The sequence below is a fragment of the Lactuca serriola genome, chromosome 1 (genome assembly GCF_051521515.1).
Source record: "Lactuca serriola cultivar US96UC23 chromosome 1, Lser_US96UC23_V15, whole genome shotgun sequence".
Lineage (NCBI taxonomy): Eukaryota > Viridiplantae > Streptophyta > Magnoliopsida > Asterales > Asteraceae > Lactuca > Lactuca serriola.
Genome location: NC_136408.1, coordinates 99061493 through 99085263, shown reverse-complemented (window position 1 = coordinate 99085263; position 23771 = coordinate 99061493). Strand labels below are relative to the sequence as shown.

Genomic DNA, 23771 nt, shown 5'->3' with positions numbered 1-23771 from the left:
CTATGCATCAATGACATTTTGTTGGAAAGCTCGACATATCAATCCGATGCCATTACATAACCTATTTGAGGGATCGATATTTCGCAAAAGTATTACTGGGCACCCAATTTTTAACTGAAGATAATGAGGGGGTATACCACTAACATTTAGCGAGTTCAAATATTCCATCGGATATAAGTTATTTTTGTCATCTTCTGGTACATCAAAACTGTAGTAAAAATTTTTCTCGCCAGAAAATCGTTCGATAAACTTATTATTAATCTCATTAATACTTTCATTTTTAGTTGACAATATCGCCCTTGAAATGATACATTTTGAATCGGCGCAGTTGGATTGCAAAAAAGGAAATATTACATCAATCAGAACGTCCAATGAATTAGTTTTATCAGTGTATGGAATGGACATGTTATCAGGTATACGAATACAATTCTCATCCAATGTTTCCTCCTTTCCATCATCGACTCATAATAAAAAATCAAAAAACCATGGGTCATTTACTGCTCTCATGTTGATATTTAATTGAAGCCTTTTAACTGAAGCCCATAGAGGCGACATTCGTAAGCTAGAGTCCACAATTTGTGCTCGAGTACCACGTCTCACGACCGACAACACTTGTCTAAAGTCACCTCCCATAACCATTATCTTTCCACCAAAAGGGAGCTTCTCATATGTGATGTCTTGCATTGTCTGATCAACTGCTTCTACCGCCTGCCTCTTAGCCATTGCTGCTTAATCCCATATGATTACCTTTTCCTCGTGAAGTAGCTGAGCCTTCCCGCTTTGTTTTGTGATATTACACTCGAGTTATTATCAAGATCGAGGGGAACTCCAAATCGTGAATGAGGTTTTCTCCCTCTTGGCATGTTATTAGCGACAACACCTGACGTGGGGCAATAAGACCACGGGCATGAATATTGGCCAACAAAGCTTTGTACAAAAAATTGGAGCCATCTATGAAGAGCACACCTGGAATATTTTTATCCACATGCTTCATTATCTCATCATATGCAAACTTCTGGTCAGGATTGAGAGAGTCTCGTGCATGTAAGTCTTCGTATTCCACATTTATAGAGTATTCTTCTTGCACCTCATGATAGCCTCTTGATTGTAAATTAATGTGTACACAGACATTTGGAAGGTTGTAATCACTAGTTTTTTACTCATAGATTCTAGGAAGACTCTAATGTCGACGAGGACCATATTTTGCACTCACTCAGGACATCCATATTGTTTCCTATAATATTCAGAAAGAGAATCATAGTGGTCGACCCATAACTTGCGAACATTTTCTGGTTCACAAAATATCAACATCGTTGCAAATAATATTCTAAGTGCGCTGGGAAATTGAAATAAGGAAGCCTCTTGTAACATCCCGAGTTCAGGAGTGCAAGTTTAGGGTTCAAAGTGAAAATGTGGATAGTCAACTCGGCGAGTCCATGGGTAGACTCGGCGAGTAGGGTCGCGATTCTGGTCGCGTGTTAAGTGGCCAACTCGGCGAGTCGGTGGTTGGACTCGGCGAGTTGGTGCTGTGTGGAGAAAACCCTAATCCCAAGGGTTGAGCCCTATATAAAGAACATAATACCCTCTCCCAAGCCTCTTTACTCTCCCTTGAAGTCCAGAAACCCTAATATTCGTTTGTGAGAGAATTAGAGAGCATTTGGATCTTGAAGGAGTGTTTGTGGAAGAGATCTTTGAAGATTAAGAGGCTTGGAGCAAGGGGATTTTCAAGGTTTTGGCTTATTCTTCTGTTGGAGTCTTCTCTTGAGATAATGATTCGTTGCTTGGGCTGTTATCCATCTAGATTTATCATTTGTGGGATTTTTGGGAGTATATCAAGTGTTATCATGAGTTTGGAGGATGGATCTGAGGTTGCTACCTCAGATCTAGAGTAGTGATGATCCAAAAGAGCATAAAGTCCCTGTTCAAGAGTTGTTGATGAAGCCTTTTTGTCCCAAACCCTAGCCTTAGAGTGTATTATGCTTAGATCTCTTTGGATTCACATAAAGTTTGCCACTTTACGTGATGGATGGCTTATATAAGAGTAGATCTATGGATTGGAGACCCTGCATGGCTTGGAAAGCCTTTGTATGGGTTAAGAGATAGTGGTACTCGGCGAGTCACATGGGTGCACTCGGCGAGTTGCTTGAAGATAGGCAGCAACTCGACGAGTTGGAAGAACAACTCGGCGAGTTGGTTGAAGATAGCCTTGGACTCGACGAGTCTGTTCTTGGACTCGGCGATTCTGGTCGTGGGGTCCTAACCTTTCCTGGTTGAGCTGTGAATCGGTGAGTCAAGGGATGACTCAGCGAGTTGAGTGCGCTTAGACTCAGAGTTGTGGGACTCGGCGAGTTGAGTCGTGCTATGGGAATTTCAGAGCATAGGGACTCGACGAGTCAGCGGGGTGACTCGGCGAGTAGAGATAGTCTTGTGTTGACCAGTTGACTTCCAGGGGTAATTTTGGTAATTATGGGTATTTTTTTGAGTTCAGTCTTTTGGTATTATCAGTGGTAGAGTTCGTTTCGGAGGTTGGAGTAGCATGATCTTATCTTTTCGGTCAGCATTTGCGAGGTGAGTTATCCTCACTATATTGACAGGGTCTACGGTACCATGGCCGGCCCTTTATCGGATTGTAATCCGGGTATCGTTGTTATGTTATTGCTATGCTATTTTTGCATCATGGTAGTTAGGATGGTATATGTTAGAGACCTGGTTAAGGTCGGTATCCTGGTATATAGGATGATGCTCTGCTAGTGACCGGTTAGGTCGGTATCCTGGTTAGGATGATGTTATGTTATGTGATCTGCTAGATCGGTTTGATTGGATGCGTATTGTTATATGATTGTATGTTTATGTGCACATGGTTGTTGGACTGGGGTTGGGTTGAGGCGGGTCCTGCTTTGTGCTGTAGGCCAACATACCCAGGGCGGACCGGATATTCCGAAGGCCCAACGAGCGGTCCGGATATGCTATAGGCCCCGCGAGGGAGGACCAGACGTGCCAAGGCTCGAAGAGTGGACCAGGCCGGCTGAAGGCCCGGTGCGGGTGGACCAATCATACTGTAGACTCAGAGAGTGGACCAGGTGGATTGAAGGCCCGATGCGGTCGGACCAATCACACTGTAGACTCATTGTATTTGGCTAGACTCGGAGGGCGGACCAGGTGGACTGTAGGCCGGTGCGGCGGACCAGTCACACAGTAGACCTGAAGTGCATGACTGTTCTGTGTTCTGTTATGATATGGCATGTTATGCGTATGGTATATGTGGTTGGTATTTTGGGGGTATCTCACTAAGCTGTCGGGCTTACAGTTGTGGTTTAAATGTTTTCAGTTTCTTCAGGAGACCGTGGCAAGGCAAAGGCGTGATCGTACCGCTCCTCATGTTTATGTTTTATGATATGGTTATGGGGAATACTCTGATAATAAAAGTGTTGAAAATCTTTTTGTAATAACTTTATGAATGTGGACTGTTTTTGAAAAGTTTTAAATTGGTTGAAATTTTTAGAGTGTTACAAGTTGGTATCAGAGCCTTGGTTTGAGTGAATTAGAGGAACATTTGTGTGAATCCAGTCTCAAATCAAGGAGAGTTTTCAAATGAGAATTTAAAATGGTTTTCAAAATGAGCAAAGGAGGAGGCGGAGGTACGATCAGTCGGAGCCAGTAAGTTACCCCAAAATTACCACACAAGTTATTTGTTTATGAGATATGATAGAACAACATGCTAGTACTAGGATAGGGATCTTCAGGAATTGCATGATAGAGTTGCCTGATTTATGATGCCTGCTAGGCTAGGGTTTCTTTCCGTATGAGATTTCTAGTGTTCCTATAGGAGTGAGGGTTAAGTGCTTGTTATGCCTGTTCTTCACTAGGGTGTTGTGGTGATACATGATATAAATATGGGTTGGTGTGGAAGGTAGTATGGGTCCGCACTACTGAAAGCACAGGACCCATACGTGTATCAAGGAAGTCACAACCCCTAAGGCTGGGTTGAGAGTCGGTTCCCGGGTTAGTGGGAGGTATCTGATGTTTGCGGTGTTTTCAGTATGGTGGTTACGAGGCATGCTGGGAGTGGATCCGGGTCATGATCGGGAGCAGAAGAGGGTGGGTCAGCACCACCCGAGGTTATTGGTCAGATGAGCACAGGCGAGTTGGATGCTAGGATTCGTGAGATCCTGCATGATGAGGTTGCTGCGATGTTCTGAGCTGAGTTGCCGGAACTGTTTGGGTCGATCAAGACCACTATGGTTGAGCATTTTGATGAGCGTTATGCAGCTCTTGCAGAGACAGCTGCCGCGGCAGCTACAACGGCTGTAGCAGCGGCAGGGGGAGGAGCCGGTAGAGGTTTTCAGTATCGGGACTTCAATAATACTCAGCCCCTACCTTCGATGGAGTTCAGGACCCGATTGTTGCTATGAGATGGTTGTCAGACGTGAAGGGGTGTTTCTTCACGTGTTCATGCCCTGGTGATCAGAGAGTGAGGTGTGCTCTGAACCTATTGAGGCTCGGGGCGAAGGATTGGTGGAGATTGACCACGGGGTCATATTCGGATGTGCAGAGGGCTGCAGTTTCTTGGGATCAGTTCCGGGAGATGTTTAGCACCCGTTATGTTCCACGGGTTGAGAGGGAGAGGTTGGTTGAGGAGTTCTTGGAACTGAAGCAGGATTCAGAGTTGGTGACGGAGATCACCAGGATGTTCACGGAGAGGGCGATGTTTTGCCCTGAGTTTGCTTTAGAGCAGGCTCAGATGTCCCGATATCTGAGTATGCTCGAGAGGGATATCAGACAGTTCGTGTCTACGCAGAGGTGCGAGACCTTACTGGAGTTGCAGAAGGCCGCTCGTCGGCGTGAGTTGGAGATTGAGTTGCAGTTGAGAGAGCAGAGGCAGGCCCCGACACAGTCGCAGCCGGTGCCGAAACGGTCCAAGACCGTTGATTCTAGGTTGGGAGATCAGAGCAGCTGCACTTGTGGGAAGTGCGGGAAGAGTCACATTGGAGTTTGTAGGTTCGGTGGTGCATGCCTCAAGTGCGGAAGGGAGGGGCATTATGCGAGGGATTGTCGGCAGACAGCCCCGGTTCAGGATTTAAGGATCTGTTATCACTGCCATCAGGTTGGACACTTGAGGGTCAACTGTCCACAGCTTGCTGCAAGACTGGTGCAGGCTCCAGCACCGGCCACTTTGTCACAACTGAAAATTTTGCGTCATGTAATCTATACACTCAAGCTAATGTGAATCAAAAACTTAGGAACATGTGTAACACCTATGATTATGACTTCAAAAACTTCAATCAAATACATCATACAAGTACTACAAATAGTCATCAAACAATTGGAGACCCTAGAAGTCCTTGTTTAAGTCCATTTTGGACTAGGACTTCCTTATTGGATCCAAATGGACCAATAAGCTTCCAATTAGACTATCATGGGCTTAGAACCCTAATTTGGGCTCTAATTGGACCCACACCAAGTTATTTCAACATTTTGGGCCATGTTGGGCCTAGAATGGAATGAAGTAAAAGCTTTAATACATGAATAACCTAAATTAGTCCAATAAAAATATAAAAATCCTACCACATTCCTTTAGACTTAAAACATACCCAAGATTAACTCTAATATTGGGCTTAGGGGCAAAGGCCCAATTTTTTTTCCTTTCCTTTCCAAAATCTCGGCCCAAGGCCCAAACCCAAGAAAAGGAAGAGAGTTGACTTTGGTTTGCCACCTCATTATTGTCTTTTGGATATCCATGCAACTTATTCCATATCTCCATGCATATCACTTCAAAGGTCATCTCTTCTTCCTATCTCTCTCACTCTCGGCCACTTCAAACACACACACACTCACAAAAATCTCTCAAACTCTCTCAAGAACACTCCTCCCTCTCCACTTAAAGATCACGAAATTTAGGGAGCATTCAAGAGGAAATTCCCACAAATTCTTCATCTAAGGTAAGATTATGTTTGGATCTATGACTTAGATTCTTTTTGACATCAAAATCTTTTCCTAATCCATGCAAAAATCGTGATCTTACATCTTAGAAGCATACCAAACTCAAGATCTTCAAGGAAAGAGTGCTAAGGCAAAAAATCACCAAGTTTTCTTCCATCTTTTCTTCAAAAACCGAAATCACACACCAAGGTGAGCTTCATACCCCCTATTTTCTGTTTTATGAGTTTTGTGGGGGGGGGGATACAAGTGAAAGTGTAGATCTATATGTGTTTTGTATGCTTTGTATGATTTCCATGCTTATATGTGTGTTTTTGTGTGTTATAATGTTGGATTTAGCCATAAAACCCCTCAAAACCAAGATATACCTTATGTTAAATGATTTTAGCATCTAATATGTTTCTACATACAAAGTGTTTCTAGAAAAATAGCTAAATGGCTTAGTAACAATTTCTTTGGGCTAAAAACAAAATTTTTGGACCTAAAATGTGAAAAATACAAAATTAAGGGCCTAAATTGACATATCACGAATTCTGATGGATGAGGTGTGTCAAAACAGTTTCAATGAAACAATTTCTGGAAATATACTCATTTAGAGGATTAAAAACATAAATTTCAAGCTTAATGGGCTAAAAATGACATTTTCGGCCCAATGAGGCCCATTATGCGAAATTTTCTGTTTTGGAGGGCCAAAACTGTGTTTTTCTGTAAAACAGTGGACTATAAGTGTTCCAAGTCCTTTTCAAAGGTTTAAAATTCTTTTTAAATTTAAAAAGGACCAAAGTTGCAAAAATTTTACAATTTGGGCCAAAATTGTTAAAGTTGCGAAAAGAAGGGTTATAACCGTGAAAACTGAAATTTCAGGGACTTAAACTGTTTTCATTGAAAAATATGCTGAAGAATATCAATTTCAATAATTTTTGGTGTTAAAATGTCAAGAAAATTGATTTAAGGACCAAACCGGAACGTATTTAATTAAAGGGTTGAAAAAGTAAATTTTACAAACAATGAGGGGCTGAAAACAGAAAACTTTCCAGGCTAATTCAATACATGCAATTTGATCAAATAATGGCACCGCGACTATCGACGAAATACAATACACTACAATACCAAAAATCGTTGTGAAACGAATTGGTTCGGTCTCGAACCAATAAAAATCCGAAACTACTAACACGACGACACTACGACACTACGATTCATACAAGTAACGTTTGGGAATTCAATATACATGCGAGTGTGCACAGACGTCTACGCACCATCTTTGGGCCCCAAAAGTGTAAAATCTTGTTCGTTGAGCCTAGCTAGCCCAATGACCTGATCTTAAGGCCCGAAGACCTCTATCTTACGAAGTGTTGGGTTTTACCGATCTAACACAACGTAAAAGGACTTTCAATGGCTTGTATACTACTGGTCCCCAAGGGTCCTTTGGTATTGCTAGTAAAGTCTACATTTCATGCGAGGCGGGTCTGGGACCCCTCGTACATTTTTTTTATCCCCAACCGGTTAATGGAGTCATCGAGGTCTTCGTGTCCTCTTTCTCTTCGGATGTGGGACTACACATAGTCAGGGCGGTTGGATAACGTGATTAGTACGGACGATGCCTACGGGATCGTTAGTATAGCTATAAACTGGTCGTTTGTGTAATGCGTGTTTGTAGAAATTAATCATGCTCAAAAATAATCCAACGTCGCCTGGGACTAACACTACACGCTATGCAATGGTTTCAATGTGACTTCATGGAATTCAAGGAATTTGGAAAACATCGGGTTTTCCTAGGGTTTTCAATACATACAGATTCGAAATGCATATAACTTCAATGAACAGTTTTTACAAGTATAGAAACAAACAAGAATACCCATGGATCTTCACAAACGTTTTCAAAAACATTTCTTTTCAGAAAATATCGGATTTTCTGGTGGTTTTCAAACGATACGAAACATTGTTTTTCTTCAAATACTGCTTATGAACTCACCAACATTTCACATGTTGACGTTTTTCAAAATACTTGTATTCTTAGGGAACCAGTGAATCAAAGGAAATCATATTCAGTGATGGCTTGCAGTTTATTTATGTACGAATCGAACAATTTATTTTTGGGAATGTAATGTTTAAACAATGTACTTCATGTAAACTCTACTGGTTGTACTATATTAATGCACGGTGACGAATGTTGTTACGTTTCATATATATTCAATGTTATGGTATTCAATTGAGTCACGACAGCCCCCGAACGTTTCCGCCGCCTGGTTCGGGGGTGTGACACACTTTGAGGATTACGGGTGGAGGTCAAGGTGGAGCGGAGCCCCCGAGGGCTCAGGGTCATGCTTTTCAGCTTACAGCAGAGGAGGTCAGGGCAATGCCGGATGCAGCTGCGGGTATGTTTCCTTCTTGATATTTTGTTATCTTGTGATTATTATGGAGTATTGTATATCTGCTAGTCTCGTTGTGTGATTTTTGGTATTGTATTCGTTTGTTCCTTGAGGGTTATGGTATGGTTAAGGGTTTTGGTATTGGGAGTTTCGTTGGTTATCATCCATGGGGATTATTAGTGGGAAATCAGGCTTTTGGTCTGAATGTCGGGTAGCATCTACAGTCTGAGGAATGGTTAGCCGAAGGTCGGGTTTCTTTCGAGTCCGAGATGATCAGTGTTGATATGTGATTTTGTGAAGGGTTGTTAAGGGAGGTTGGTTATGGCGACCGGTGGAGAATAGTCAGTGCTCTAAGTGGGGAGAATTGGAAAATTCTCCGGAAGATCGACAAGCATGAGAGGTTGATTAGCTGTTTGGGATTTAGCAGCGGTTCTGTCAGCCAAGAGCGTAGGCTGGTATGAGTAAGTGACAGGCAAACGGGGCGGGATACAGACCTAAGGTTTCGGAAAAAAGGGCGATTGATTGTGGAAGGCCTAGGATCAGGGCGGGATTGAGTGTGTAGAATGGAGTTAGAGTTCGGATCCCCTAGATGACTAGAACAGTATGCATGGGAGAGTTTTCCAGCAGGGATAATTCGGGATGATGAATGCTAGTTGAGCGATCCGGATAGACTGAAGGCCGGTGGGCGTACCAGTCAGGCCGAAGGCTCGAAGGACGGTCCAGACAGGCTGAAGGCCTTGGAGGGCGGCCAAGACATGCTGAAGGTTCTGAGAGTGGTCCAGGTTGGCTGAAGGCCTGGTAGGGCGGTCCAGCCATGCTGAAGACTCTACATGTGTTGATAGATCTGTATGAGGAGATGGAATGAGTATGTTGTGATGTGATAGCATCAGAAGGTCTGGCCCCGGGTATTGATCATGACTAGTGGAGGGTAGTGCATGGACTCGAGAGTCCTTGCGAGCAGATTTAGAGCATGTGTGGTGCATGGGATATCGATTATGCTATAAGGGAATGGTGTAGCATTGGGCGAGCACCGTGACACTTGTTGTAGTGATAAGGCGGCCAAGTAGATTTCCTTGGATAAGGAAAGGGAAAGGTATGTAGCTCCGAGAGGGAGTGTAATTTCACGGAAGTGAAAGCAGTAGCGCGGAGGTATGATTGAGGTGTTCCAATTATGGTTATTGAGCAGTGTGTTTGCGCCAGTGGTATGGAATCACATCCGGGTTGGATGTCTGCTGAGGTCACGTAAGGAGTTCCAAGGGCGTAGAGCCTAGAGGCTTGGAAGGGATGTAAGGATGGAGCCTTGGATTCCCAGTTTTGTGTGAACGAGAAATTATGCATGTAGTGGTAATTCATCCTGGGGGATGCTTGGAGGTGTCATCAGTGTGTTGGGTTTTCCAACCCGAGGATGCTAGAGCCAGTTCAGCATGTGTACGTGATTATGGAGGAGAACTCATGGGAGTTGCTCTGAAGCTGAGGGATGTGTCATCCTGTCAGCATGGAAGGGATAGAGTTGGACTCAGAAAAGGAGCAGGTTAAGTCTCAGCAGTGAATTCGGTAAAGGATATGTCCGATGAGGAGAAGGATAGCAGTGTGGTACCGGGTCGGGATCCCGGTGGTTCAGGGTTATATCTAGTTCATAAGAGTCAAGTGATTGTTGTGATCTGGAGCAAGTGAAGTATCTAATGGGTTTTGAGCAAAACATCATTCCTATGGTGTACATGCAAACCCTAATAGCTTTTGGATCGAGTTTGTCTAATGAACATGCAATTGAATATCCAAAGCTATAAACCCTAGATCTAGCATACAATTAATCATATTAACATAAGATTGGGGTTTAGATCTTACCTTGATTGTTATGTAGCAATAACAATCTCAAATCCTCCTTGTCATGGCTTTAGAAAGCTTAGAGTCACAAGTGTCACTCCTCTAATGGCTCACAAACACCAAGAGAAAGAGGATGAAGAATGATAAGAGATGAGGCACCCAAAAACGTGTAGAAACCCTAAGGAAACTCTTCATTACGTTTTTGGTGCTCTAGGGATCCTTAAATAGTGAGGCTATTAGGGTTATCTAACAATGAAACCCCAATTTGACTTCTTAGGCCCTAAGCAACCCATGGACTCCCTCCTTAGAGGCCTTGGACGATTTCTAATGGGTTTCCCCATAGAATTCGTCCACTCCATCCTTTATGGAGTCCATTAGCCCAATATTCAACTATCACACAATTGACAGTTCCAGTCCCCTTTATTTAATTAATATCTTTTAGCCACAAAATTAATTCTTGACTAATATTAATTAAACAATATGATTTCTCCTTTAATATATTATTCTCATAATATATTAATAAATCATAATTAATCCTCTCTCTCCATAATTCATCCTATCAAGTTGCTTTGGTGAAGGCAACCCAAAAGGACCATGCGCCATCAGGTCAAGTACATACCAAAAATAGTTATGGACTTAGACACTAATCCAACAGTCTCCTACTTGGATAAGTCTAATAACTATTCTGCGTATGACTTCAGATCCTGATCTACAATCGTAGTTTTCAAAAACCACTGTCAACTCTGATCCTATCAGAAGCGTGCCCTTCAGATAAGGGATCATATATTCCTCCATTCTAGATATCGTATAGACTGAGACATGGATTTAAATCATTCTCTATGTCTATGTGTTGTTTCCCGATTTCCGATTTACGACGACTGACAATAGACTACAATTGAACACATCAAATTAGTCCCGGCTTGGCCAAGTGCTTATGTGTCATCACTAAATCATCGAGGGGCCCACATATATCACTTTAATCCTACTTTGGATAAAAGGAATGGATAAACTTTGATTCAATGCTTGCTTGCACTCACTCACCGAATCACACACAACAATTTGTTTTATGACACCAAGTTACTGGTGCGTTTACATATTATCAATGTGTAACCGACTCGCAAGATACAACTCACACATCTTGGTTTCCATAATATAAGATATTATCGTCTCATCAATCACTCATGATAAAATCCATGAAGTGATCCAAGTGAGCGTGGGTTTAATCCAATGCTCAAATCATATTCATAAGCACTCATGAACGTTGCAGCAAACATTTGCTTATGTCTAATACACTTTAGACAATCCACACACCAATTCACGACAATCTTCATTCATACCTACTTCCAACATATTGTGACATCCCCAAAATCACGGCCAGAAAAGACCGATTTTCATTTATGCTTTTAAATAATTTCAGAGTAAATCCTTTTGATTTGAAAGAGTTGCGGAATTTGTTCCCAAAACAAAACATGATAAAATAATATTTATCAAAGCATTTCATCAAGAGATGCATTTCATTATGTAATCAAAACTCGGGATGTCATGTTCCGATACAGACCATGAAGCATAAACGATAACATTACAAGTCATTCAACAAATATATACATATACAGACTTGTAAACAAAACAACAAGATGATCCATCCATCTTACGCCCTTGTGCCACTTCCTGTAATACAAATAAAACTGAGTGGGTCAGGCTTGGGAGCCTGGTGAGCATATAGGGTTTTCAACCCACAATAAATAAGTTATATTTAATTTCACCAACCAATCACTATCCCGATTACCCATTCCCATTATCCTCACTTTACGTCCCTAAAACAACATCTATCTCAAGGGACCTAATCTAGGATTTTCATCGGGACGGACATCACTGCTAAGGGGTTTCCTCAACAATAGACATCCTAAAGGCAACCATGAGGGGGATAGAGTACACCGGTGAACACATCGTTCACAACACCTACAGGTTATGAACCTGCTAGCGTTCCACTGGACTGTCTAGAAGGAGTCCGTGGTCGTTATCCATACTCCGCTGAATAACTAGATCAACAACAACAACAACATCGAGGCCTCTCATCTGTTTATTACACACCAACTATCTACCCATGTTCTACCCAACATATTAGTAGATAAGAATATATATTTTCATACGTAGTTAATAACCTGTATATCATTTTCATTCAATATATATATTCCACATAACAGATGAGGCATACCACATAACACGTATTTCATAGAAAGCAATTCAGATCTATGAGATGGAATAAAGTGAATATCTATTCACGCATACAATCACAAAATATACACATAACAAGTATATCGCATAAAATACTTCATAGTTACTTGTTAGAAGAAAGTAACTGCACCCTCACACATATAAACCACAATTTACTTAATACACTCAAACCGCACTTGTATTATTATCGTTTTTATGAAAGGTAGTATGCACTCACTTGATCAGAAGATGATCGGACAACACTACGACTTGCAGAAGTAGTAATCCACAACAGATCTGGAAGATCTCCACAAAAATCGAACTTCTCGCGGGCAGAGCTTCGGCTCAGGAACCGCACTTCTCGGGATCTTCGGGATCTCGGGACTTGCCTCGGGGCTAGAAAATAATACCGGGGCTTCGGGGTATTTCTGGCACGCAAAACGATGCAAAACGGGAGAGAGAAGAGAAGAAATTGGCAAAAGACTCGGCTGCCTTCGCATTCTATTTATAGGAGGCTGGAGCCTCGAAGTACGCGGGGCGTACTGGTCCGAAGTCGTCATGGCATGCGTCATCCGAAGCCACTTGCTGCGATGTCGACACCTTCGGAGTACGCGGGGCGTACCTCGGATCAGATCGGTGACTCGCCTTCGGATAATGCTTACAAATTTCCAATTAAAAATAAATACAAATTATTTAATAAACTTCGGAAATTCATATCTTCTTCATACGAACTCCGTTTTCGACGTTCTTTATATCCACGGAAAGGTGAGACTACGCTCTACAACTTTCGTTTAGACTCCGTCGGCTAATTTTGACTTTATTTTTATTATTTATTTTTAATAGGCCGCGACAGAAAAACTTCGTTATAAATTCATAACTTCTTCGTTTGACGTCCGTTCTCGCCTAACTTTTTATCGCTTCGATACCAACAATGAGATCTTCGATTCTCATTTAGATTGCTTCGGCTAAAAACCGCTCGATCTCAAATCGAGTATTTCAGGTTGCATACCGCTAAGTCGAAACTTCGATAAATCATAACTTCCTCATACGAAGTCAGATTTGGGCGTTCTATATATATATATTCCGAAACCTCGTTTCAACTACTACAACATTAAACAAAGATATTAAGTTTATTTTACACTTCAATTTTGACGCTTATTTTTATTCTTAATTAATCAGACCACATAATTAAGCAATTAAGCACAAAACACATAATACTCAAATAATACATTCTTATTATTTCAAAACGGGTTACAAAGGTTAACCTAGACTATTATATTGCTAAAAATGGCAAGCCTGGAAACACAGGCGTTACACATATGAACGACTGTGGTCCGTTCAAATAATTTGATTGTTCTGAACCAATTTAATTATTCAGGAAGTCAAAACATGCAAAGTGAAACACAAGAATAATACTAATCCCATATGGTCCCAAACCTTTGAGTATAAATAAAGCACCTTTTATTCATCACCATATCGATTACTCATTATTTGTTGTTTCGGGTAATCAACTTCTTACTTGAATAATTACTACACTTGTCCCATGCTCTCAGCATGCACACAATGTTTACCTACGGTCCTTACTTTGTGAAATAGATCAAATGAACACATTTCCAATCATACTCATTTCAGAACTCCCAATCCTTATCATAAGTATAAGAATTTCAAATTCTTGTTACTTATGCTAGATTCTAACATTTTATGCAATGATTCTTTCGTAAAGTCATAGCTCAAAATCATCAAGACTTGGCTAATCTCTATCAGAAAAAATTCTATAGATATGATGTCTCTCACTCAAAGTACATTCCTTTGAACATCCTTCTTGCATAAAAGTTTCTAATCTAGATATAGATTCTCAATATCCAACTCCCAATATGGAAACATTTCCATATTTGCCATATGATAACTCATTCTTAATAGAATCTTATCTATTCATAATAATGTCGATATGATCCATCCAATACCATACTTCCAACTACTCACAAGCGACTAATCCTCAACGAACTTTGGATCGTCCTTTTATAGTTGTTTAATTATCTTAGTCAAAACCGATTCTTGTCCTTTTTCTCTCTTAATGCGCTAGACATTTGGAAAATTTTAGAATGGTCAAATTTTATAGCATCTGCAATCGATCCTTTACCTAAAGCGTATGGGATACGATGCATAATGTATTACATGCTATGTATCCTTGACTAAATTTATTAACATTCCACAACCTAAGCCTTTAGATTTGAAATGAAGCATAATATTCTCTCCCTTAATTAAGCAAAACAACTATTCAATCCTTACGACTTTGCAAAGTATAACTCTTGTTTTCTATAATTAATATTGCTAACTTGCAATACTTGCCTTAATAATCATACATGCACAACATTTATGCTCCCACTATCATGATGATTATTATCATATAAGCATAACACTTATGCTCCCACTATCTTTGACATGTATTCAGAAAACAACTTAACTTCCAGAAAACAATACCTATTGAATTTCTTAAGTTCATATTTATAATACCTAATGCTTTGATAATCCTTTATCTAAGCTTCTCAAACTTATACACCTTTGCCTTAGATAGCTCATTTGTGTATCTAAACGATTCAGACTAATTGCCAAATCTCACAATTCGAATTATGGAAAGGGATACCGTAACCATAATCGAATTCGAGAATATAATTTTCACAATCACTATCTTCTTAAAATCTCTCTTAGCGAAAGCATTTCCTCACAGTCATTTTCATGAAGGAGGGAATCTTATGATACTTAGATTTTAATGGTGTATGTGTTCCTATCCATGCGAATTTGTCAAAACCAAAGTTTGCGACAAATCCAAACTCATACAGACTGAACTTTCTCAATCTTGATTTCTTGCCTTATGGTAACACGAGTGTCCACCATGTCATCCAAGTAGTTAAGCAGCTCACCCTTTCATATCAATGTACTTTTCATTGATCAAGGTGCTTGCCTTTTATGCGTTCAAATGAGAACTCATAGAACTCACATGCATAATTCACTCAATTGGAATGGCATAGAAAAAAAATAATGTCAACACGATAGGTCATAAACCTCAAGTTGTGTGCTAGTGATGATTGATAAGGTTTATTCTTGATTAGTTCTTGAAACTTTTCAAGACCATTAAGACTCCTACTGACTCCTTGACATATAAGATTCTTTTGTCAATGAACATTTCTCGACAAACAAATATTCAAGAGTTAGTGTAGCTTTTATCAAGACAAAACACTTCACAAAATTGATCCTAGTTAGCCTTTGTCTTATCCAAGACATCACAACTTTCCAATTTCAAATGTGCAAGAATAAGAAAACCTTTTCCAAATTCCACATTTGATGGATGTTATAAACCTTCTTGAGACTTGTCACTCAATTCACAATCTTAATTCTGAGACTTGTTTTTGGAACAAAGTATGATTGACTTCTTGATTTAACCATTTCTTCAATTTTTTGATTCCTCTTCTTAGACATACAATTATACTAGGACTCACTTAGAGGATCAATTGAGATATGGTTCTTAATCATTAAGACCTATCATAAAACATAATAAAAAGTACTCTCCCTTCTTCTTAGAATAGAGAAACTTTTATCTTTCTGCCTACTTGATTCTTCTTATTTGTTCTGCTATTGATTTAAACTCTTTCAATCAACTCGGAATTACACTTAATCTTATAAGTATAATCATTAGTAAATCATGACGAATATCTTTGTCACTCTTGTGGTGGACTTGATTAACACACAACCTTGTGTGCTCGATCTCCTAGTCCTTCACTTGACACTTTGTCAAAAAATTAGTCTAATTTCCAAATATGAAATTTCTCATTCATCATTCACCCAAGTTGTATGATTCCAAGTTTCTGTCCAATTGAAACTTGGGCGATAAGAAACTTTCCCTATTTGGTAAATTCTTGACCTTTCCACAAATAACATAATTAAGAATCAAATCCATTATTGCTAATAATAGAAACTTACAAACATCAATTTTTCATACACGCCATTGCAAGGATAAATAATATAAAATCAAAATTTATTTTATTGCTGAAAAATTTGTCCTTATAATGCAATTCAATTGAAAAACTATGTTAATACATATTTCTTAGCAATCTTATTCTAACTCCAAGTAGTAGCTCAAGATTCTATCCTTCAAGTAATGAGATCGAAATCCATTTCTTCACGATTAGATTCCGCTCACTTCTTCCCTTAAGCTTCCTCTCTTTTCTTTGATCCTACAAAACATCGAAATGTAATCTTATCACATCATGTATTAAGAATCTAGAATAAGAACTTAAAAGAGTTAGTTAATGGATTTTACCTAAAGTAGAGCCTTACGTTTTGACTCTCCCATCTCTTAGGTAAATAGGGCAGCTTCGTCTCCAATGTCCCTTCTCTTGGCAATAAAAGCAAATTGACTCTTTTGGAACAGCACACATAACTATTTCTGACTTTGCCTTTCTCTTATGATCAAACTTTTCGATCATGGCATGCCTTTCGTTGCCATTTCCTATATCCATAGAGGCCTGGAAGGCAGATCCACCAATCAACTTTGCTTTTCCAGTGCGCCAAATCATTGCTGATTCAGCAACAATAAGCATATAGGTGAGATCGATGAGGGTTACGTCGTGGTTCATCATATAGTACTCTCTTACGAACTCACTATATGAGTCAGGAAGTGACTGGAGAACCCAGTCAACAGCCAGCTCCTCACAGACAACAGATCCCAACATTCTTAACCTATCAATGTGTGACTTCATCTCTAGGACGTGCGCATACACTGACTTTCCTTCTTCATGTTTACTTGCCAAAAGGGCTTGAGTGAGTTTGAACTTTTCAATCTTTAGGGAGAAAAATTGGAGGAGGTGGAGGAAGTGAAGCATGATCTCGTGTTCCTCAATCGAATCGTGGAATATCATCTTCATGTGAAAAGCTTGTTCTACGGAATTTGGGAAGACCATAGTTGTCGTACTTTGAAATCTACAAAACGGGAGAATGTTCAAGTTAAGTTGATTAGAATCCTCGATGTGACACCCAAATGAAACATCGAGGCTAGGATCCAACACAATACTCTACAACCTAGAAGAGGGATGCCGTAATCTAGTTGCAGAATATTTGAAGGTAAGTGAATGACGATTCACTAATTTCCACCATGAAAAACGAAAAAGAAATTTAAGTTTTAAATCTATTGAAAATTCCTAGATCTTTTGAGATTCATTGAACTTTTCAATGGCATGGTTAAATCTCGATATGCCCCTCGATTTGTGACTGGGATGCCGAGGATCACAAAATAGGGTGTGAATAACCATGCAAACTTACATGGTGCCCCCAATGTTACAGTCACCTATTCGATGTGCCGGTTAACCACATACGCTCCACCGAACTATGACAAACAATGAGTCACCCTTTGCTACCTTTGCTTAGAACCATTTAGTGTGCATGTTAACCACACACGCTCCACTAACGTCTTCGCAAGGGCACAGAGTGTAATTTCATGGAATTGCATCAATTCACTTTTGCCTAAAGTAACTAAGATTGGGAATTTTGTAAAAGCATTTAGTTATTTTTGTACTTCATTATACTTATAATGGAAGGTTTCTGTCCTATCCTACTCGTTCGGCTAACGACCCTCCACTAGTCAAGAGTGCGGTGGGTAAGAGTGGATATTTATTCAATCGCCATTTTATAGACAATTTCCTTAAACACCCCTTATTGACTAGCTTCGTGAATGAGGCCTACTAACGGTAAGATTGACAGTTTACTCATACATATATAATACTAGACTTTTAATGTTATATAGAGTATAAGGTGTATTTTACACTTTTAAAATACTAGGTGTTCTAATTTAATAAATTATACTTTTAATTTAATTAAATGTAAACCAAAAATTTATGGGTTTATTAAATCTCTTTTAATTATACACCTTAATTAATTAATAAAACCATAAGGGTGTGATTTGAACTTTTCAAAACAATACTAGGGTTTTAGAATTTAATATTTCTAAATTAAACTTTTAATCAACTTTTAAATTCCAAAACTTGAGGGCAAGTTTTGAAACATTTCAAAACATTAGGGTTTAACTTATTTAAATTTCAAAAACAAAAATTTTATGTTTAAATTTAAACTATAAAACCTAAAGGGATAAATTTGAAACTTTTCCAAACTTTGTCAAGAATATTGTAGATCACAAAATTCAAATAAGGCAATTAACAATTAATTGGTGGTTATCTAATTTGACCTAGTCCAAATTCTTGCAAGATAATTCACCAAATAATTCAAATAATTAAATCTAATCATATAAGGAAACAAATATTTGATTAATTGGTAATTATCTTCTATTTTGGTAAGGATATTCACCCAAAATCAATAAAAATCGGATTTTATTCATCAAAAACGTTTTTGGTAATAATCCTAAGCCAAAATAGCACAAAATCCCGATTTTCCCTCTTTCTGACCATCCAACTCGTCGAGTCAAGCATGAACTCGGCGAGTTTATCTATGGACTCGGCGAGTTCAGCCCCCATAAACCTTGAATTTCGAATTTTAAGCAAGGATAATTCATAATAGCATCAAATACATCAAACAAACAGCCATGGCTCTGATACCAGTGATGGGTTTTGAGCAAAACATCATTCCTATGATGTACATGCAAACCCTAATAGCTTTTGGATCTAGTTTGTCTAATGAACATGCAATTGAATATCCAAAGCTATAAACCCTAGATCTAGCATACAATTAATCATATTAACATAAGATTGGGGTTTAGATCTTACCTTGATTGTTATGTAGCAATAACAATCTTAAATCCTCCTTGTAATGGCTTTAGAAAGCTTAGAGTCACAAGTGTCACTCCTCTAATGGCTCACAAACACCAAGAGCAAGAGGATGAAGAATGATAAGAGAAGAGGCACCCAAAAACGTGTGGAAACCATAAGGAAACTCTTCATTACGTTTTTGGTGCTCTAGGGATCCTTAAATAGTGAGGCTATTAGGGTTATCTAACAAGGAAACCCTAATTTGACTGCTTAGGCCCTAAGCAACCCATGGACTCCCTCCTTAGAGGCCTTGGACGATTTCTAATGGGTTTCCCCATAGAATTCGTCCACTCCATCCTTTATGGAGTCCATTAGCCTAATATTCAACTATCACACAATTGACAGTTCTAGTTCCCTTTATTTAATTAATATCTTTTAGCCACAAAATTAATTCTTATTAATTCTTGACTAATATTAATTAAACAATATGATTTCTCCTTTAATATATTATTCTCATAATATATTAATAAATCATAATTAATCCTCTCTCTCCATAATTCATCCTATCAAGTTGCTTTGGTGAATGCAACCCAAAAGGACCATGCACCATCGGGTCAAGTGCATACCAAAAATAGTTATGGACTTAGACACTAATCCAACAGTATCATGGAGTGGTACTCGGTTGATAAGTATGGTTATCATAGGATGAAGCCGGTGGCCGGCTTGAGGCGGTGGTCAGGACACCGCAGGGGAAGAGTTGGGTTTCGGGTTTCCGTGGTAGTGTTTTAAGGAACCTGGTTTGGTTAATGCCAGGTGGTGCGTTGTGAGAGTAGTTTCTGGAGTTGTGTTGCCGCAGGCTTCGAGGGCGAAGCCTAATTTAAGTGAGGGAGAATTGTAACATCCCGAGTTTAGGAGTGCAAGTTCAGGGTTCAAAGTGAAAATATGGATAGTCAACTCGGCGAGTCCATGGGTAGACTCGGCGAGTAGGGTCGCGATTCTGGTCACATGTTAAGTGACCAACTCGGCGAGTCAGTGGTTGGACTCGGCGAGTTGGTTCTGTGTGGAGAAAACCTAATCCCAGGGGTGGAGCCCTATATATTCATTTGTGAATATACCCTCTCCCCAGCCTCTTTACTCTCCCTTGAAGTCCAGAAACCCTAATATTCATTTGTGAGAGAATTAGAGAGCATTTGGATATTTAAGGAGTGTTTGTGGAAGAGATCTTTGAAGATTAAGAGGCTTGGAGCAAGGGGCTTTTCAAGGTTTTGGCTTATTATTCTGTTGGAGTCTTCTCTTGAGGTAATGATTCGTTGCTTGGGCTGTTATCCATCTAGATTTATCATTTGTGGGATTTTTGGGAGTATATCTAGTGTTATCATGAGTTTGGAGGATGGATCTGAGGTTGCTACCTCAGATCTAGAGTAGTGATGATCCAAAAGAGCATAAAGTCCCTGTTCAAGAGTTGTTGATGAAGCCCTTTTGTCCCAAACCCTAGACTTAGAGTGTATTATGCTTAGATCTCCTTGGATTCACGTAAAGTTTGCCACTTTACGTGATGGATGGCTTGTATAAGAGTAGATCTATGGATTGGAGACCCTGCATGGCTTGGAAAGCCTCTGTATGTGTTAAGAGCTAGCGGTACTCGACGAGTCACATGGGTGCACTCGACGAGTTGCTTGAAGATAGGCAGCAACTCGACGAGTTGGAAGAACAACTCGGTGAGTTGGTTGAAGATAGCCTTGGACTCGGCGAGTCTGTTCTTGGACTAGGTGAGTCTGGTCGTGGGGTCCTAACCTTTCCTGGTTGAGCTGTGAATCGGTGAGTCAAGGGATGACTCGGCGAGTTGAGTGTGCTTAGTCTCAGAGTTGTGGGACTCGGCGAGTCTTGGGGCGACTCGGCGAGTTGAGTCATGCTATGGGAATTTCAGAGCATAGGGACTCGACGAGTCAGCGGGGTGACTCGGCGAGTAGAGATAGTCTTGTGTTGACCAGTTGACTTCCAGGGGTAATTTTGGTAATTATGGGTATTTTTTTTAAGTTCAGTTTTTTGGTATTATCAGTGGTGGAGTCGTGTCGGAGGTTGGAGCAGCGTGATCTTATCTTTTCGGTCAGCAGTTGCGAGGTGAGTTATCCTCACTATATCAACAGGGTCTACGGCACCAAGGCCGACCCTTTATCGGATTGTAATCCGGGTATCGTTGTTATGTTATTGTTATGCTATGTTTGCATCCTGGTAGTTAGGATGGTATGTGTTAGAGACCTGGTTAAGGTCAGTATCCTGGTATATAGGATGATGCTATGCTAGTGACCGATTAGGTCGGTATCCTGGTTAGGATGATGTTATGTTATGTGATCTGCTAGATCGGTTTGATTGGATGCGTATTGTTATATGATTGTATGTTTATGTGCACATGGTTGTTGGACTGGGGCTGGGTTGAGGCGGGTCCTGCTTTGTGCTGTAGGCCAACATACCCAGGGCGGACCGGATATTCCGAAGGCCCAGCGAGCGGTCCGGATAGGCTGTAGGCCCCACGAGGGCGGACCAGACGTGCCGAGGCTCGGAGAGTGGACCAGGCCGACTGAAGGCCCGGTGCGGGTGGACCAGTCATACTGTAGACTCAGAGAGTGGAACAAGTGGATTGAAGGCCCGGTGCGGGCAGACCAATCACACTATAGACTCGTTGTATATGGCTAGACTTGGAGGGTGGACCAGGTGGACAGTAGGCCGGTGCGGCAGACTAGTCACACAGTAGACTCGAAGTGCGTGACTGTTCTGTGTTCTATTATGATATGGCATGTTATGCGTATGGTATATGTGGTTGGTATTTTGGGGGTATCTCACTAAGCTTTTGGGCTTACAGTTGTGGTTTAAATGTTTTCAGGTTCTTCAGGAGACCGTGGCAAGGCAAAGACGTGATCGTACCGCTCCTCATGTTTATGTTTTATGATATGGTTCTGGGGAATACTCTGATAATAAAAGTGTTGAAAACCTTTTTGTAATAACTTTATGAATGTGGACTGTTTTTGAAAAGTTTTAAATTGGTTGAAATTTTTAGAGTGTTACACCTCTACAAGACATTGTGATAAATTATCATCGATCTCCATTAAACCTCTTTCAAGAGCTGCTTTTCGAAATATAGGATGTAATACTCCATTGACCGTGTATATATCTTTAAAGCGGGTAGGCCCAACAATATGACATAAAAGTAGGCGTAGGTAGTATCTTTCTCCTTCAGCTGGATTAGCATAAACCAGTCGACCAATCATTGATTTATGTTTCCTGGTCCTCCAACAATGTTTGCTCCAATTCCATGTATAATGTTTGGGAAAATCCTTATACAAATATTTTCTCACATTGGAATCTTCTTTATTCTTCTCAAAAAATGCCGTCAACATTGAATTTTTTTTCTTTCTCTCTATCAACAATGTCTTCCATTCTTTCACCGTCTTTGAACCTAACCAACTGTTGATTCGGGAGATGTATTTGCAAGGCCATCACACAAAGGGAGACTTGTGAAAGAGGAAAGCTTAAAACTCGCCATAATGCCTCAGGAGGGGATACACAACGTGCGTCTTGAAACTTTCGTATCTCATTAATAACAAAATTTTCTTGGTCTTGATCAATATGGATAACTTGTTTGTCATGGCCCTTATAAACATATTTGAAGAGGTACTTCACAGACTTTATACTCGAACAAACCTCAACGTTGATATGATAATTAAACATCATTAACAACTTTGGGTTGTATGGAGCCACCCATCTATTATCCAATTTTGTATTTCTTACAGTCACCTCAATTCCATTATTTGTCCTTCGATATAATGGATATGAGTCCTCTCCTTGTGATGTCTTTTCATTGAATTGCCTAGGATATCTGAAACAACATTTTTGGCACACCATGCATACATGGAGTTTTTTCTCGTAAGCTACCACAAGGACCGTGCATCATGTGACTTTTGATAAGATCATGCATTTTAGGAAACCTTATTGGGTCAGGAATTTGGGCACATCCCAGTCTGTCATAATCGTCTGGATTATTCATCTTATATCCAGGTGTCATTATTAGGAGTAAATGTGCATGTGGCAATCCACGCTTTTTAAATTCCATCACATACACATATGACCCCACCACACCGATTATATGCCTTTGGAATAACTATACCTTGAGATACTCTAACTTAGCATGAAAAACTCTTGCAACAAGGTCCAGTCGATCTTGAGCTGACTGTCCAGACAATAACTCATCATCGATTTCCTTCCATTTTGGGTTGCATGTCATTGTAAGGAATATATCTGGCATCCCATCATCTTGAACTAAATCCATGGCATCCAAAAATCTTTGTCGCATGTCACGTGGACCTCCAATGAAACTTGCAGGTAACACAACTTGTTGTCCAACCCTACGGGCCATCTTGGAGATATAAAGTGAACGAAGTTAACGACATTAAACCAAAGTAACAAGAATAGTTTAGCTTGCCTTTGATGATTTTTTCAACAATATCTAAAAATAGCGATAATTAAAAGGATAACCTATTATTATTTTAAAAAAATTAGGATGCTAAAAATATATATAAGTTATTAAATTTACCGATCATCATTTTTCTCTTTGTCCAATCCTCTATTAAACTTTTAATCGAAGGAATCAATGGAAAAACTGGAAAGCATGATATGATAG

At 39.9% G+C, this 23771-nt stretch overlaps 2 protein-coding genes across 2 annotated transcripts; both read right to left on the bottom strand.

Annotated features, from left to right (window-relative positions):
- On the bottom strand, positions 1–723 carry LOC145059420 (uncharacterized). The gene is made up of 2 exons (XM_079007276.1): positions 499–723; positions 1–447 (listed from the first exon to the last, which is right to left on the bottom strand). The coding sequence occupies exons 1-2, from the start codon at positions 721–723 to the stop codon at positions 1–3; spliced, it is 672 nt and encodes a 223-aa protein (XP_078863402.1).
- A 21748-nt stretch (positions 724–22471) lies between these two features.
- Positions 22472–23507, bottom strand: LOC145059413 (uncharacterized). Its single transcript, XM_079007263.1, has 3 exons — positions 23259–23507; positions 23080–23138; positions 22472–22970 (listed from the first exon to the last, which is right to left on the bottom strand). Exons 1-3 carry the CDS (start codon positions 23505–23507, stop codon positions 22472–22474), a joined length of 807 nt encoding a protein of 268 aa, XP_078863389.1.
- Between the last annotated feature and the right edge of the window lie 264 nt (positions 23508–23771).